This window comes from Oncorhynchus clarkii, unplaced genomic scaffold, assembly GCF_045791955.1.
Source record: "Oncorhynchus clarkii lewisi isolate Uvic-CL-2024 unplaced genomic scaffold, UVic_Ocla_1.0 unplaced_contig_2975_pilon_pilon, whole genome shotgun sequence".
NCBI lineage: Eukaryota > Metazoa > Chordata > Actinopteri > Salmoniformes > Salmonidae > Oncorhynchus > Oncorhynchus clarkii.
The window spans coordinates 177,993-197,033 of record NW_027257945.1 but is presented as its reverse complement, the minus strand read 5'-3'; the positions used below and the strand labels follow the sequence as shown (position 1 = coordinate 197,033).

The 19,041-nt window shown below is 45.2% G+C and overlaps 1 protein-coding gene across 4 annotated transcripts in view; it reads left to right on the top strand.

Moving 5' to 3' along the window:
- The window catches only part of LOC139394152 (attractin-like), a 251,525-nt gene that overhangs the window by 169,207 nt on the left and 63,277 nt on the right, over positions 1-19,041 (top strand). For all 4 annotated transcript variants that reach the window (XM_071142189.1, XM_071142187.1, XM_071142186.1 and 1 more), the window contains exon 25: positions 12,630-12,691. In XM_071142189.1, coding sequence (XP_070998290.1) covers positions 12,630-12,691 — 62 coding nt within the window. The remainder of the gene's footprint in view (positions 1-12,629; positions 12,692-19,041) is intronic.

The window sequence follows — 19,041 nt, the reverse complement described above, 5'->3', positions numbered from 1 at the left end:
CACTAGAGCATTACCCTGGCACCTGAAAGGATGGAGATGGCTCTGCTGTTACCTCACTAGAGCATTACCCTGGCACCTGAAAGGATGGAGATGGCTCTGCTGTTACCACACTAGAGCATTACCCTGGCACCTGAAAGGATGGAGATGGCTCTGCTGTTACCACACTAGAGCATTACCCTGGCACCTGAAAGGATGGAGATCGCTCTGCTGTTACCACACTAGAGCATTACCCGGGCAACGGAGATGGCTCTGCTGTTACCACACTAGAGCATTACCCTGGCACCTGAAAGGATGGAGATGGCTCTGCTGTTACCTCACTAGAGCATTACCCTGGCACCTGAAAGGATGGAGATGGCTCTGCTGTTACCTCACTAGAGCATTACCCTGGCACCTGAAAGGATGGAGATGGCTCTGCTGTTACCTCACTAGAGCATTACCCTGGCACCTGAAAGGATGGAGATGTTTCTGCTGTTACCTCACTAGAGCATTACCCTGGCAACGGAGATGGCTCTGCTGTTACCACACTAGAGCATTACCCTGGCACCTGAAAGGATGGAGATGGCTCTGCTGTTACCTCACTAGAGCATTACCCTGGCACCTGAAAGGATGGAGATGGCTCTGCTGTTACCACACTAGAGCATTACCCTGGCACCTGAAAGAATGGAGATGGCTCTGCTGTTACCACACTAGAGCATTACCCTGGCACCTGAAAGGATGGAGATGGCTCTGCTGTTACCTCACTAGAGCATTACCCTGGCACCTGAAAGGATGGAGATGGCTCTGCTGTTACCTCACTTGAGCATTACCCTGGCACCTGAAAGGATGGAGATGGCTCTGCTGTTACCTCACTAGAGCATTACCCTGGCAACGGAGATGGCTCTGCTGTTACCACACTAGAGCATTACCCTGGCACCTGAAAGGATGGAGATGGCTCTGCTGTTACCACACTAGAGCATTACCCTGGCACCTGAAAGGATGGAGATGGCTCTGCTGTTACCTCACTAGAGCATTACCCTGGCACCTGAAAGGATGGAGATGGCTCTGCTGTTACCTCACTAGAGCATTACCCTGGCACCTGAAAGGATGGAGATGGCTCTGCTGTTACCACACTAGAGCATTACCCTGGCACCTGAAAGGATGGAGATGGCTCTGCTGTTACCACACTAGAGCATTACCCTGGCACCTGAAAGGATGGAGATGGCTCTGCTGTTACCTCACTAGAGCATTACCCTGGCACCTGAAAGGATGGAGATGGCTCTGCTGTTACCTCACTAGAGCAATACCCTGGCACCTGAAAGGATGGAGATGGCTCTGCTGTTACCACACTAGAGCATTACCCTGGGACCTTATTCTTGCAGATGATTACAGTATTGGCATTGTTCCATTCATGATTTGATAATGAGGTGCAAGCGATGCATGAGGAGTTATCCCCTTCAGTGCTAGGGTCTCCAGGCTGGAGTGGGGGGTGTCAGAGTGCTAGGGTCTCTAGGCCTTAGGGGGGGGGGGGGGGGTGTCAGTCCCCTTCAGGATCTCAGCTGGGATGCCGTCGGGTTCAGCAACTGTGTTCTTTATTTTTTTAAGCCTTTGATCCCCTGGTGAAACTCAGAATACTGTGGCGGGGAGTCAAGTTCATGAATGTTTGGGGTGTCTGGGAGTGTCGCCACGATGAGTGTGTCTGTTGGGTTGGTGTGGTTGAGGGCATTTCCCAAGTGCTCTGCCCATCTCCAATATCTTTTGGTGGTCCTTGAATGGTGTGTTTCCACGGGCCGGGATGATAGTTTGTTCCTGCGGGCCGTAGAGGGCTTTTATGGCATCATGACCGTTGGTTGTTGTCTTCTAGGCTACGGATCCCACCAGTGAGAGGCATGGGAGAGGGAGGATTGGAGACTGGGGGAGTCTGAGTTGGACACGACAGCTTTTTATGGCGGCTTTTTGTTCTGTTGTTTCAAGCTTTAATATCACAAGTCCAGGGAAATGCCTTTTCTGCAGCTCCAAACCCAATAATGTAGGAGTCAACATCAACTTAACAGAACAGGAGGTAGAACCAAAACAACTGTGGAATAGAAATAAGAAGAACACAAAGCTGTAAACAGGGTCACTACCATATTAACATGTACAGGGATACTGGAGTGATGGAGGTAGATACAGTGCCTTGCGAAAGTTTTCGGCCCCCTTGAACTTTGCGACCTTTTGCCACATTTCAGGCTTCAAACATAAAGATATAAAACTGTATTTTTTTGTGAAGAATCAACAACAAGTGGGTGGGACACAATCATGAAGTGGAACGACATTTATTGGATATTTCAAACTTTTTTAACAAATCAAAAACTGAAAAATTGGGCGTGCAAAATTATTAGATATGCCAAGGCAGGTGAACAATGGGTCTAGACTACTGGCCATTTTCCCTTCGCTTTAATTTCGTGAAAAATAAAATAAAGATACACACAGCCGCTCATTAATACCGACAGGGGTTTCAGGGATTGTTTTGTTTTTTTACAGCAAAACCCAGCCCATGTAGGTAGAATGGTCGGCATTTGACCATTAGATATGCCAAGGCAGGTGAACCCACCCCATGTAGGTAGAATGGTCGGCATTTGACCATTAGATATGCCAAGGCAGGTGAACCCACCCCATGTAGGTAGAATGGTCGGCATTTGACCATTAGATATGCCAAGGCAGGTGAACCCACCCCATGTAGGTAGAATGGTCGGCATTTGACCATTAGATATGCCAAGGCAGGTGAACCCACCCCATGTAGGCAGAATGGTCGGCATTTGACCATTAGATATGCCAAGGCAGGTGAACCCACCCCATGTAGGCAGAATGGTCGGCATTTGACCATTAGATATGCCAAGGCAGGTGAACCCACCCCATGTAGGTAGAATGGTCGGCATTTGACCATTAGATATGCCAAGGCAGGTGAACCCACCCCATGTAGGCAGAATGGTCGGCATTTGACCATTAGATATGCCAAGGCAGGTGAACCCACCCCATGTAGGCAGAATGGTCGGCATTTGACCATTAGATATGCCAAGGCAGGTGAACCCACCCCATGTAGGTAGAATGGTCGGCATTTGACCATTAGATATGCCAAGGCAGGTGAACCCACCCCATGTAGGTAGAATGGTCGGCATTTGACCATTAGATATGCCAAGGCAGGTGAACCCACCCCATGTAGGCAGAATGGTCAGCATTTGACCATTAGATATGCCAAGGCAGGTGAACCCACCCCATGTAGGTAGAATGGTCGGCATTTGACCATTAGATATGCCAAGGCAGGTGAACCCACCCCATGTAGACAGAATGGTCGGCATTTGACCATTAGATATGCCAAGGCAGGTGAACCCACCCCATGTAGGCAGAATGGTCGGCATTTGACCATTAGATATGCCAAGGCAGGTGAACCCACCCCATGTAGGCAGAATGGTCGGCATTTGACCATTAGATATGCCAAGGCAGGTGAACCCACCCCATGTAGGCAGAATGGTCGGCATTTGACCATTAGATATGCCAAGGCAGGTGAACCCACCCCATGTAGGCAGCATCTTCCGGAACACCTTTCCAAAAGAAGGTGTAGCCCTCACCAATCTCTGTCTTCTCCATGATCATGAGTGTGCACGCACGCACGCACGCACGCACGCAACACACCACACACTTCTACACACACATTTATTAACTCTTCTAGCCAGCAGTGGTGCATAGTGTTTCAGGAGACGTGTGTAGATGTGTATTGATGTCTGTCTGTCTGTCTGTCTGTCTCTGTCTGTCTCTGTCTGTCTCTGTCTGTCTGTCTCTGTCTGTCTGTCTCTGTCTGTCTGTCTGTCTGTCTCTGTCTGTCTGTCTGTCTGTCTCTGTCTGTCTGTCTGTCTCTGTCTGTCTGTCTGTCTGTCTGTCTGTCTGTCTGTCTGTCTGTCTGTCTGTCTGTCTGCACTAGTTAGCTAGCTAGCCATGTGTCCATGGCAGTATGGAGCTCTACACAGTCAGCCACACCGGATTTGATATCCTTCCTGTTGTGAATCTTTATGGTCCCTCTACTGATTCAGGTTCCCTTTCTGGAACTGAGATTAAACCTCATAGGATTGTAGCTCCTCTGAGTCTGAGGAAACTTTCTTTAGGGGGGGTGGGGGTGTTTCTGCTGCCAGGCCCCAGACAACTTTCTGTTCTGTTCCTCTCCTGGAAGTGATTTGGCTGGGGTCCCCCTCTCCTTCCCCTCCCTCTCCCCCGCCTCCTCTTCTTTCAGCTGGGCTCGGCTGCTCCACGTCCTGCCCAGTGTTGGGCTGAGCTCCCAGCCAGCTGCAATCAGAGAAGAGACCTACATGCTAGGCTAGGCTAGCCCCGAGGCCAGAGAGTGGACATTCAGGCTATGCTAGGCTAGCCCAGAGGCCAGAGAGTGGACATACAGGCTATGCTAGGCTAGCCCAGAGGCCAGAGAGTGGACATACAGGCTATGCTAGCCCGGTCCTTCTGACATCTCTCTCCTCGTAGGAGAGTTAGGGCTAGCTGCTAACTTTTCTCCCAAACATCTTTTTTGGGGTGTAACGTCTGATGGAGTTGTACCTTCGTCAACGAGGTAAAGTTATCCACTTCTCCCTACCTCCTCTCTATCTCTCATCTCTCTCTCTCTCTCTCTCTCTCTCTCTCTCTCTCTATCTCTCATCTTTCATCTCTCTCTCTCTCTCTCTCTCTCTCTCTCTCTCTCTCTCTCTCTCTCACTCTGTCTCTCTCTCTATCCCACACTCCCTATTCATCTCTCTCTCTCCCTCCCCCCCACCCCAAATGTCTTTATTAGCATGGGAAACATGTGTTAACATTGCCAAAGCACGTGAAGTAGATAATATACAAAAGTGAAATAAACAATAGAAATGAACAGTAAACATTACACATACAGAAGTTCCAAAACATAAAGACATTTCAAATGTCATATTATATATATACAGTGTTTTAACGACGTGCAAATAGTTAAAGTACAAAAAGGAAAATAAATAAGCATAAATATGGGTTGTATTTACAATGGTGTTTGTTCTTCACTGGTTGCCCTTTTCTCGTGGCAACAGGTCACAAATCTTGCTGCTGTGATGTCACACTGTGGAATTTCACCCAGTAGATATGGGAGTTTTTCAAAATTGGATTTGTTTTCGAATTCTTTGTGGATCTGTGTAATCTGAGGGAAATATGTCTCTCTAATATGGTCATACATTGGGCAGGAGGTTAGGAAGTGCAGCTCAGTTTCCACCTCATTTTGTGGGCAGTGAGCACATTGCCTGTCTTCTCATGAGAGCCATGTCTGCCTACGGCGGCCTTTCTCAATAGCAAGGCTATGCTCATTGAGTCTGTACATAGTCAAAGCTTTCCTTAAGTTTGGGTCAGTCACAGTGGTCAGGTATTCTGCTGCTGTGTACTCTCTGTTTAGGGCCAAATAGCATTCTAGTCCAGGTTCATCTCTCTGTAGGTTATGGCTTTGTTATGGAAGGTTTGGGAATCGCTTCCTTTTAGGTGGTTGTAGAATTTAACGGCTCTTTTCTGGATTTTGATAATTAGTGGGTATCGGCCTAATTCTGCTCTGCATGCGTTATTTGGTGTTCTACGTTGTACACGGAGGATATTTTAGCAGAATTCTGCGTGCAGAGTCTCAATTTGGTGTTTGTCCCATTTTGTGAAGTCTTGGTTGGTGAGCGGACCCCAGACCTCACAACCATAAAGGGCAATGGGCTCTATAACTGATTCAAGTATTTTTAGCCAAATCCTAATTGTTATGTTGAATTTTATGTTCCATTTGATGGCATAGAATGCCCTTCTTGCCTTGTCTCTCAGATCGTTCACAGCTTTGTGGAAGTTACCTGTGGCGCTGATGTTTAGGCCGAGGTATGTATAGTTTTTTGTGTGCTCTAGGGCAACAGTGTCTAGATGGAATTTGTATTTGTGGTCCTGGTGACTGGACCTTTTTTGGAACACCATTATTTTGGTCTTACTGAGATTAACTGTCAGGGCCCAGGTCTGTCAGAATCTGTGCAGAAGATCTAGGTGCTGCTGTAGGCCCTCCTTGGTTGGGGACAGAAGTGGAGTAGACTGTAGGTTTACCCAGTGAGTGGAGTAGATACCCAGTGAGTGGAGTGGACTATAGGTTTACCCAGTGAGTGGAGTAGACTGTAGGTTTACCCAGTGAGTGGAGTAGACTATATGTTTACCCAGTGAGTGGAGTGGACTATAGGTTTACCCAGTGAGTGGAGTAGACTGTAGGTTTACCCAGTGAGTGGAGTAGACTGTAGGTTTACCCAGTGAGTGGAGTAGACTATAGGTTTACCCAGTGAGTGGAGTAGACTGTAGGTTTACCCAGTGAGTGGAGTGGACTATAGGTTTACCCAGTGAGTGGAGTGGAGTGGACTGTAGGTTTACCCAGTGAGTGGAGTGTACTATAGGTTTACCCAGTGAGTGGAGTGGAGTGGACTGTAGGTTTACCCAGTGAGTGGAGTAGACTATAGGTTTACCCAGTGAGTGGAGTGGAGTGGACTATAGGTTTACCCAGTGAGTGGAGTGGACTATAGGTTTACCCAGTGAGTGGAGTAGACTGTAGGTTTACCCAGTGAGTGGAGTGAACTATAGGTTTACCCAGTGAGTGGAGTGGACTATAGGTTTACCCAGTGAGTGGAGTGGAGTGGACTATAGGTTTACCCAGTGAGTGGAGTAGACTGTAGGTTTACCCAGTGAGTGGAGTGGACTATAGGTTTACCCAGTGAGTGGAGTGGAGTGGACTATAGGTTTACCCAGTGAGTGGAGTAGACTGTAGGTTTACCCAGTGAGTGGAGTAGACTGTAGGTTTACCCAGTGAGTGGAGTGTACTATAGGTTTACCCAGTGAGTGGAGTAGAGTGGACTATAGGTTTACCCAGTGAGTGGAGTGGACTATAGGTTTACCCAGTGAGTGGAGTGGACTATAGGTTTACCCAGTGAGTGGAGTGGACTATAGGTTTACCCAGTGAGTGGAGTAGACTATAGGTTTACCCAGTGAGTGGAGTGGACTATAGGTTTACCCAGTGAGTGGAGTGGACTATAGGTTTACCCAGTGAGTGGAGTAGACTGTAGGTTTACCCAGTGAGTGGAGTGGACTATAGGTTTACCCAGTGAGTGGAGTGGACTATAGGTTTACCCAGTGAGTGGAGTAGACTATAGGTTTACCCAGTGAGTGGAGTGGACTATAGGTTTACCCAGTGAGTGGAGTGGACTATAGGTTTACCCAGTGAGTGGAGTGGAGTGGACTGTAGGTTTACCCAGTGAGTGGAGTGGACTATAGGTTTACCCAGTGAGTAGAGTATAGACTGTAGGTTTACCCAGTGAGTGGAGTATAGACTGTAGGTTTACCCAGTGAGTGGAGTGGACTATAGGTTTACCCAGTGAGTGGAGTAGACTATAGGTTTACCCAGTGAGTGGAGTGGACTATAGGTTTACCCAGTGAGTGGAGTAGACTATAGGTTTACCCAGTGAGTGGAGTGGACTATAGGTTTACCCAGTGAGTGGAGTGGACTATAGGTTTACCCAGTGAGTGGAGTAGACTGTAGGTTTACCCAGTGAGTGGAGTGGACTATAGGTTTACCCAGTGAGTGGAGTGGACTATAGGTTTACCCAGTGAGTGGAGTAGACTATAGGTTTACCCAGTGAGTGGAGTGGACTATAGGTTTACCCAGTGAGTGGAGTGGACTATAGGTTTACCCAGTGAGTGGAGTGGAGTGGACTGTAGGTTTACCCAGTGAGTGGAGTGGACTATAGGTTTACCCAGTGAGTAGAGTATAGACTGTAGGTTTACCCAGTGAGTGGAGTATAGACTGTAGGTTTACCCAGTGAGTGGAGTGGACTATAGGTTTACCCAGTGAGTGGAGTGGACTATAGGTTTACCCAGTGAGTGGAGTGGAGTGGACTGTAGGTTTACCCAGTGAGTGGAGTGGACTATAGGTTTACCCAGTGAGTAGAGTATAGACTGTAGGTTTACCCAGTGAGTGGAGTATAGACTGTAGGTTTACCCAGTGAGTGGAGTGGACTATAGGTTTACCCAGTGAGTGGAGTAGACTATAGGTTTACCCAGTGAGTGGAGTGGACTATAGGTTTACCCAGTGAGTGGAGTGGACTATAGGTTTACCCAGTGAGTGGAGTGGACTATACGTTTACCCAGTGAGTGGAGTGGACTATAGGTTTACCCAGTGAGTGGAGTAGACTATAGGTTTACCCAGTGAGTGGAGTGGACTATAGATTTACCCAGTGAGTGGAGTGGAGTGGACTATAGGTTTACCCAGTGAGTGGATTGGACTATAGATTTACCCAGTGAGTGGAGTGGAGTGGACTATAGATTTACCCAGTGAGTGGAGTGGAGTGTACTATAGGTTTACCCAGTGAGTGGAGTGGAGTGGACTATAGGTTTACCCAGTGAGTGGAGTGGACTATAGGTTTACCCAGTGAGTAGAGTATAGACTGTAGGTTTACCCAGTGAGTGGAGTGGAGTGGACTATAGGTTTACCCAGTGAGTGGAGTGGACTATAGGTTTACCCAGTGACTACACAACACGACTACACATCACAACATCACAACGACACATCACGACTACACATCACGACTACACAACACGACGACACATCACGACGACACATCACAACATCACGACTACACATCACGACTACACAACACGACTACACATCACAACATCACAACGACACATCACGACGACACAACACGACGACACATCACGACGACACATCACAACATCACGACTACATATCACGACTACATAACACGACTACACATCACGACGACACAACACATCACGACTACACATCACGACTACACATCGTGACTACAACACACGACGACACATCACATCACGACGACACATCACAACGACACATCACGACGACACAACACGACTACACATCACGACTACACATCACGACGACACATCACAACACATCACGACTACACATCACAACACGACGACACATCACGACAACACAACACGACGACACATCACGACTACACATCATGACGGCACAACACAGAGGTGGGAGGAGATGGGTCACAGAGGTGGGAGGAGATGGGTCACAGAGGTGGGAGGAGATGGGTCACAGAGGTGGGAGGAGATGGGTCACAGAGGTGGGAGGGGATGGGTCACAGAGGTGGGAGGGGATGGGTCACAGAGGTGGGAGGGGATGGGTCACAGAGGTGGGAGGAGATGGGTCACAGAGGTGGGAGGAGATGGGTCACAGAGGTGGGAGGAGATGGGTCACAGAGGTGGGAGGAGATGTGTCGCCAATGAAACACTGCGGTATTGTAGTAACACTCCTCCACCATAGAGGGGCAGTGTTGTCCTAGTTTTGGGCTCAGCTCATGGCCCTCTATTCCCTAATGGCCCTGGTCAAAATGGAGGCCACTAGCAGAGGGTCAGCTCCAACATCCTTCTACCAGCCTGGAGACCAGGGTCTGGCTGTCATTAGTACAGCTCTTCTACCAGCCTGGAGACCAGGGTCTGGCTGTCATTAGTACAGCTCTTCTACCAGCCTGGAGACCAGGGTCTGGCTGTCATTAGTACAGCTCTTCTTAGCATCATGTTGCTGTGTTAGTTTGGTTTGTCTATACTCTACAGTTTAGCATCATGTTGCTGTGTTAGTTTGGTTTGTCTATAGTCTACAGTTTAGCATCATGTTGCTGTGTTAGTTTGGTTTGTCTATAGTTTACAGTTTAGCATCATGTTGCTGTGTTAGTTTGGTTTGTCTATAGTCTACAGTTTAGCATCATGTTGCTGTGTTAGTTTGGTTTGTCTATAGTTTACAGTTTAGCATCATGTTGCTGTGTTAGTTTGGTTTGTCTACAGTTTAGCATCATGTTGCTGTGCTAGTTTGGTTTGTCTATAGTCTACAGTTTAGCATCATGTTGCTGTGTTAGTTTGGTTTGTCTACAGTTTAGCATCATGTTGCTGTGTTAGTTTGGTTTGTCTACAGTCTACAGTTTAGCATCATGTTGCTGTGTTAGTTTGGTTTGTCTATAGTCAACAGTTTAGCATCATGTTGCTGTGTTAGTTTGGTTTGTCTATAGTCTACAGTTTAGCATCATGTTGCTGTGTTAGTTTGGTTTGTCTACAGTCTACAGTTTAGCATCATGTTGCTGTGTTAGTTTGGTTTGTCTATAGTCTACAGTTTAGCATCATGTTGCTGTGTTAGTTTGGTTAGTCTACAGTTTAGCATCATGTTGCTGTGTTAGTTTGGTTTGTCTACAGTTTAGCATCATGTTGCTGTGTTAGTTTGGTTTGTCTATACTCTACAGTTTAGCATCATGTTGCTGTGTTAGTTTGGTTTGTCTATAGTCAACAGTTTAGCATCATGTTGCTGTGTTAGTTTGGTTTGTCTATAGTCTACAGTTTAGCATCATGTTGCTGTGTTAGTTTGGTTTGTCTACAGTCTACAGTTTAGCATCATGTTGCTGTGTTAGTTTGGTTTGTCTATAGTCTACAGTTTAGCATCATGTTGCTGTGTTAGTTTGGTTTGTCTATAGTCTACAGTTTAGCATCATGTTGCTGTGTTAGTTTGGTTTGTCTATAGTCTACAGTTTAGCATCATGTTGCTGTGTTAGCTTGGTTTGTCTACAGTTTAGCATCATGTTGCTGTGTTAGTTTGGTTTGTCTATTGTCTACAGTTTAGCATCATGTTGCTGTGTTAGTTTGGTTTGTCTATAGTTTACAGTTTAGCATCATGTTGCTGTGTTAGTTTGGTTTGTCTACAGTTTAGCATCATGTTGCTGTGTTAGTTTGGTTTGTCTATAGTCTACAGTTTAGCATCATGTTGCTGTGTTAGTTTGGTTTGTCTACAGTTTAGCATCATGTTGCTGTGTTAGTTTGGTTTGTCTACAGTCTACAGTTTAGCATCATGTTGCTGTGTTAGTTTGGTTTGTCTATACTCTACAGTTTAGCATCATGTTGCTGTGTTAGTTTGGTTTGTCTACAGTCTACAGTTTAGCATCATGTTGCTGTGTTAGTTTGGTTTGTCTACAGTTTAGCATCATGTTGCTGTGTTAGTTTGGTTTGTCTACAGTCTACAGTTTAGCATCATGTTGCTGTGTTAGTTTGGTTTGTCTATACTCTACAGTTTAGCATCATGTTGCTGTGTTAGTTTGGTTTGTCTATAGTCTACAGTTTAGCATCATGTTGCTGTGTTAGTTTGGTTAGTCTACAGTTTAGCATCATGTTGCTGTGTTAGTTTGGTTTGTCTATAGTCTACAGTTTAGCATCATGTTGCTGTGTTAGTTTGGTTTGTCTACAGTCTACAGTTTAGCATCATGTTGCTGTGTTAGTTTGGTTTGTCTATAGTCTACAGTTTAGCATCATGTTGCCGTGTTAGTTTGGTTAGTCTACATTTTAGCATCATGTTGCTGTGTTAGTTTGGTTTGTCTACAGTTTAGCATCATGTTGCTGTGTTAGTTTGGTTTGTCTATAGTCTACAGTTTAGCATCATGTTGCCGTGTTAGTTTGGTTAGTCTACATTTTAGTATCATGTTGCTGTGTTAGTTTGGTTTGTCTACAGTCTACAGTTTAGCATCATGTTGCTGTGTTAGTTTGGTTAGTCTACAGTTTAGCATCATGTTGCTGTGTTAGTTTGGTTTGTCTATAGTCTACAGTTTAGCATCATGTTGCTGTGTTAGTTTGGTTTGTCTATAGTCTACAGTTTAGCATCATGTTGCTGTGTTAGTTTGGTTTGTCTACAGTTTAGTATCATGTTGCTGTGTTAGTTTGGTTTGTCTATAGTCTACAGTTTAGCATCATGTTGCTGTGTTAGTTTGGTTTGTCTATAGTTTACAGTTTAGCATCATGTTGCTGTGTTAGTTTGGTTTGTCTACAGTTTAGCATCATGTTGCTGTGTTAGTTTGGTTTGTCTATAGTCTACAGTTTAGCATCATGTTGCTGTGTTAGTTTGGTTAGTCAACAGTTTAGCATCATGTTGCTGTGTTAGTTTGGTTTGTCTACAGTTTAGTATCATGTTGCTGTGTTAGTTTGGTTTGTCTACAGTTTAGCATCATGTTGCTGTGTTAGTTTGGTTTGTCTATAGTCTACAGTTTAGCATCATGTTGCTGTGTTAGTTTGGTTTGTCTACAGTCTACAGTTTAGCATCATGTTGCTGTGTTAGTTTGGTTTGTCTACAGTTTAGCATCATGTTGCTGTGTTAGTTTGGTTTGTCTATAGTCTACAGTTTAGCATCATGTTGCTGTGTTAGTTTGGTTTGTCTACAGTCTACAGTTTAGCATCATGTTGCTGTGTTAGTTTGGTTTGTCTACAGTCTACAGTTTAGCATCATGTTCCTGTGGACATTACACTACATGTCCCCCTGTGTGTGTGTGTGTGTGTGTGTGTGTGTGTGTGTGTGTGTGTGTGGTGTGTCTGTCTGTCTGTCTGTCTGTCTGTCTGTCTGTCTGTGTGTTTACAAGGTCTCAAGAACATACACTCACAGGCACGCACACACTCACACACTCACAGACGCACACACACACAGACACACGCACGCACACAGACACGCACACACACTCACACACACACTCACGTACAGACACACACATTGAATGCAGTCATGCCAATTATAGCCAGTTTGTCTGTCTCTCTCTCCTCAGATTGCCTTCTCTCAGCACAGTAACTTCATGGATCTGGTGCAGTTCTTCGTCACGTTTTTCAGGTGAGCTCCTCTTCCTCCTCCTCATCCTTCCTCATCATCCTCCTCTTCCTCGTCATCCTTCCTCATCATTATCTTACCCTTCCCACTCCTCTTTCCTCCTGATCCTTCCTCCTCATCCTCCTCATCATCCTTCCTCATCATCCTCCTCTTCCCACTCATCATTCCTCCTCACCCTCCTCTTCCTCGTCATCCTTCCTCATCATCATCTTCCTCTTCCCACTTCTCCTTCCTCCTCATTCTTCCTCATCATCTTCCTCGTCATCATCATCTTCCTCTTCCTCATCCTTGGTGATCCTTCCTCGTCCTCCTTGTCTTTCCTCTTCCTCATCTTCTTTCTCATCATCCTCTTCCTCCATTTATTCCTCCTCCCTCCTCTTCCTTGCTCCTCCTCTCTCCACTTCCTCCTCCTCCCTCTTCCTCTCTCCTCTTCCTCTTTCCCCTCCCTCCTCTTCCTCTTCTTTCCACTTCCTCTTCCTCCCTCCTCCTCCTCCTCCTCCTCCTCTCTACACTTCCTCTCCACTTTCTCTCCCTCCTCTTCCTTCCTCTCTCCACTTCCTCCTCCTCCTCCCTCCTCCTCTCTCTACTTCCTCTCTCCACTTCCTCCTCCTCCCTCCTCCTCCTCTCTCTACACTTCCTCTCTTCACTTTCTCTCCCCCCTGTTCCTCCCTCCTCCTCTCTACACTTCCTCTCTCCACTTTCTCCCTTTCCTCTTCCTCCCTCTCCTCCTCATTTTCCCTGAGGTCACTCCCATTTAGTACCACTCCTCTCTCTGTTACTGTGGATGCCTTCAGCCCACCACCACAGTATGTGTAGCTATGGAGATGTTGATGCCAAACCGCTGTACCACTGCAGCAGACATTACTGCAGAGAACCATTCATTGAACTGTCAACAAACACAAACACACACAGCTCACCCTAACACCTCGGGAAGTCTACCTGAAGGAAAACAGGAAATGGGATTGTGTTTGTGTCAGGCAGTTGTCTCTGTGTGAATGTAATAGTACTGATGTGGTGTGTTATTGATCAGCACCATACTGATGTGGTACTGATGTGGTGTGTTATTGATCAGCACCATACTGAAGTGGTACTGATGTGGTGTGTTATTGATCAGCACCGTACTGATGTGGTGTGTTATTGATCAGCACCGTACTGATGTGGTGTGTTATTGATCAGCACCATACTGATGTGGTACTGATGTGGTGTGTTATTGATCAGCACCGTACTGATGTGGTGTGTTATTGATCAGCACCGTACTGATGTGGTGTGTTATTGATCAGCACCGTACTGATGTGGTGTGTTATTGATCAGCACCATACTGATGTGGTGTGTTATTGATCAGCACCGTACTGATGTGGTGTGTTATTGATCAGCACCATACTGATGTGGTGTGTTATTGATCAGCACCGTACTGATGTGGTGTGTTATTGATCAGCACCATACTGATGTGGTACTGATGTGGTGTGTTATTGATCAGCACCATACTGATGTTGTCTGTTATTGATCAGCACCATACTGATGTGGTGTGTTATTGATCAGCACCATACTGATGTGGTACTGATGTGGTGTGTTATTGATCAGCACCATACTGATGTGGTGTGTTATTGATCAGCACCGTACTGATGTGGTGTGTTATTGATCAACACCATACTGTTGTGGTGTGTTATTGATCAGCACCATACCTATGTGGTGTGTTATTGATCAGCACCGTACTGATGTGGTGTGTTATTGATCAGCACCGTACTGATGTGGTGTGTTATTGATCAGCACCATACTGATGTGGTACTGATGTGGTGTGTTATTGATCAGCACCGTACTGATGTGGTGTGTTATTGATCAGCACCGTACTGATGTGGTGTGTTATTGATCAGCACCGTACTGATGTGGTGTGTTATTGATCAGCACCATACTGATGTGGTGTGTTATTGATCAGCACCGTACTGATGTGGTGTGTTATTGATCAGCACCATACTGATGTGGTACTGATGTGGTGTGTTATTGATCAGCACCATACTGATGTTGTCTGTTATTGATCAGCACCATACTGATGTGGTGTGTTATTGATCAGCACCATACTGATGTGGTACTGATGTGGTGTGTTATTGATCAGCACCATACTGATGTGGTGTGTTATTGATCAGCACCGTACTGATGTGGTGTGTTATTGATCAACACCATACTGTTGTGGTGTGTTATTGATCAGCACCATACCTATGTGGTGTGTTATTGATCAGCACCGTACTGATGTGGTGTGTTATTGATCAGCACCGTACTGATGTGGTGTGTTATTGATCAGCACCATACTGATGTGGTGTGTTATTGATCAGCACCATACTGATGTGGTGTGTTATTGATCAGCACCGTACTGATGTGGTGTGTTATTGATCAGCACCATACTGATGTGGTACTGATGTGGTGTGTTATTGATCAGCACCATACTGATGTTGTCTGTTATTGATCAGCACCATACTGATGTGGTGTGTTATTGATCAGCACCATACTGATGTGGTACTGATGTGGTGTGTTATTGATCAGCACCATACTGATGTGGTGTGTTATTGATCAGCACCGTACTGATGTGGTGTGTTATTGATCAACACCATACTGTTGTGGTGTGTTATTGATCAGCACCATACCTATGTGGTGTGTTATTGATCAGCACCGTACTGATGTGGTGTGTTATTGATCAGCACCGTACTGATGTGGTGTGTTATTGATCAGCACCATACTGATGTGGTGTGTTATTGATCAGCACCATACTGATGTGGTGTGTTATTGATCAGCACCGTACTGATGTGGTGTGTTATTGATCAGCACCATACTGATGTGATACTGATGTGGTGTGTTATTGATCAGCACCATACTGATGTGGTACTGATGTGGTGTGTTATTGATCAGCACCATACTGATGTGGTGTGTTATTGATCAGCACCGTACTGTTGTGGTGTGTTATTGATCAGCACCATACCTATGTGGTGTGTTATTGATCAGCACCGTACTGATGTGGTGTGTTATTGATCAGCACCGTACTGATGTGGTGTGTTATTGATCAGCACCATACTGATGTGGTGTGTTATTGATCAGCACCGTACTGATGTGGTGTGTTATTGATCAGCACCATACTGATGTGGTGTGTTATTGATCAGCACCATACTGATGTGGTGTGTTATTGATCATCACCGTACTGATGTGGTACTGATGTGGTGTGTTATTGATCAGCACCGTACTGATGTGGTGTGTTATTGATCAGCACCGTACTGATGTGGTGTGTTATTGATCAGCACCATACTGATGTTGTGTGTTATTGATCTGCATCATACTGATGTGGTGTGTTATTGATCAGCATCGTACTGATGTGGTGTGTTATTGATCAGCACCATACTGATGTGGTGTGTTATTGATCAGCACCGTACTGATGTGGTGTGTTATTGATCAGCACCATACTGATGTGGTGTGTTATTGATCAGCACCATACTGATGTGGTGTGTTATTGATCAGCACAGTACTGATGTGGTGTGTTATTGATCAGCACCGTACTGATGTGGTGTGTTATTGATCAGCACCGTACTGATGTGGTGTGTTATTGATCAGCATCAATAACACACCACATCAGTATGGTGCTGATCAATAACACACCACATCAGTACCACATCAGTACGGTGCTGATCAATAACACACCACATCCGTACGGTGCTGATCAACAACACACCACATCAGTATGGTGCTGATCAATAACAGACAACATCAGTATGGTGCTGATCAATAACACACCACATCAGTACCACATCAGTATGGTGCTGATCAATAACACACATCAGTATGATCAGCACCATACTGATGTGGTGTGTTATTGATCAGCACCATACTGATGTGTGTTATTGATCAGCACCATACTGATGTGGTGTGTTATTGATCAGCACCATACTGATGTTGTCTGTTATTGATCAGCACCATACTGATGTGGTGTGTTATTGATCAGCACCGTACGGATGTGGTGTGTTATTGATCAGCACCGTACTGATGTGGTCTGTTATTGATCAGCACCATACTGATGTGGTACTGATGTGGTGTGTTATTGATCAGCACCGTACTGATGTGGTGTGTTATTGATCAGCACCATACTGATGTGGTGTGTTATTGATCAGCACCGTACTGATGTGGTGTGTTATTGATCAGCACCGTACTAATGTGGTGTTATTAATCAGCACCATACTGATGTGGTGTGTTATTGATCAGCACCATACTGATGTGGTGTGTTATTGATCAGCACCATACTGATGTGGTGTGTTATTGATCAGCACCATACTGATGTTGTGTGTTATTGATCAGCAACGTACTGATGTGGTGTGTTATTGATCAGCACCGTACTGATGTGGTGTGTTATTGATCAGCACCATACTGATGTGGTACTGATGTGGTGTGTTATTGATCAGCACCGTACTGATGTGGTGTGGTGTGTTATTGATCAGCACCGTACTGATGTGGTGTGTTATTGATCAGCACCATACTGATGTGGTGTGTTATTGATCAGCACCATACTGATGTTGTCGATCAGCACCATACTGATGTGGTGTGTTATTGATCAGCACCGTACTGATGTGGTGTGTTATTGATCAGCACCATACTGATGTGGTGCTGATGTGGTGTGTTATTGATCAGCACCATACTGATGTGGTGTGTTATTGATCAGCACCATACTGATGTGGTGTGTTATTGATCAGCACCGTACTGATGTGGTGTGTTATTGATCAGCACCATACTGATGTGGTGCTGATGTGGTGTGTTATTGATCAGCACCATACTGATGTGGTGTGTTATTGATCAGCACCATACTGATGTGGTGTGTTATTGATCAGCACTGTTACGAATCCCTTTTTGGCCCGACAGTCTAGGGGGGATGGTAATGAGACGCGTAACATAACTCATGTAAATTATAATAGTGACAAAGTAAAAGTGTGAACGTAATAACCAGGACAACTGAAATAATACCGTTAAACTCAGGGTTTATTGTAAAACACACGGTAATGGGGGGGGGGAGCAGGAAAAGGGGCTGAGCTGGACCCAAGGAAAGAAACAAATATGCAAAAACACCCCTAAGCTAGACTAGCCTACTTTAACAACAGCTAACTAACTAACCAAAAATACAGTGGGTGGTCCACCCAGTTCTAACTAGTGTTTTTAACAAAGTTTACCTACGGGTAGTGTATGCCCATGGGCGACTTGTCTTGGTTTCCCCTTTTCCCACCAGCAAACACCATAAGCAAAAACAATACTCACAGGAGATGACAAAGTGATATGGAGGTGCTCAAACAAAAGAGAGGTTAATTAATACACAGAGAGCGCGTGCAAAACAGAGGTCTACAAACATGGCATTTACAAAGAGATTGAGCTTGAAATCTATATAGAATAGAGATCTACCAACATGGCATTACAAAGAGATTGTGCTCTCCTGAAATCTACAAAGAACAGCGATCTACCAACATAGCATTACAAAGATTGAGCTCTTGAACAAACAAATGATGGGGTTTTTAAACCATGGGGAAGGAACTGTGATAGGGTAGGAAACAGGAGGAGGTGTGTCTTCTGATTGATGGGTTGATTGTTGACTGATTGGGGAGTAATGATTTTCACCTGTGAGGGGAGAAGGAGAGAAAAGAAACACACACAGGATACACACAGACACAGGATACCTGTATCCGTAACACTCCCACCCTTAAAAGAGCAACCCTAGGGATTGCGACCACAGTATTACAATTAATACTCACAACAAAATTAATACTTACAACAACAACGTCAACCTTGCCAAAACATACAAAAATCATTTTTACACACGAGACAAAGCATCTGCCAACACATTATCTGAACCCTTTTTGTGGCGGATCTCCAAATTATAATTTTGTACAATCAGCGCCCAACGCATAAGGCGCTGGTTCTGGTTGTACATACGGTGGAGAAAAACTAAGGGGTTATGGTCAGTATACACAATCACTGGTAGGGCACTGGAACCAATGTATACTTCAAAGTATTGCAGAGCCAACAACAAAGCAAGAGCTTCTTGTTCTATTGTCGCATAGTTTGTTTGACATTTATTAAATTTACGTGAAAAATAACAAACAGGATGATCTACTCCACTCTTGTCCTGCTGCAGTAGAACAGCACCAGCACCTCTGGCACTAGCATCTACCTCAAGCTTGAATGGTTGTTCAAAATCTGGAGCAGCAAGTACAGGTGTACTACATAAGAGTGATTTCGCAGATTCAAAAGCGCTCTTACATTCAGGGGACCACACAAATGGTTCCTACCGGACTAAGCAAATCGGTCAATGGAGCAACTACCGCAGAGAAATTTTTACA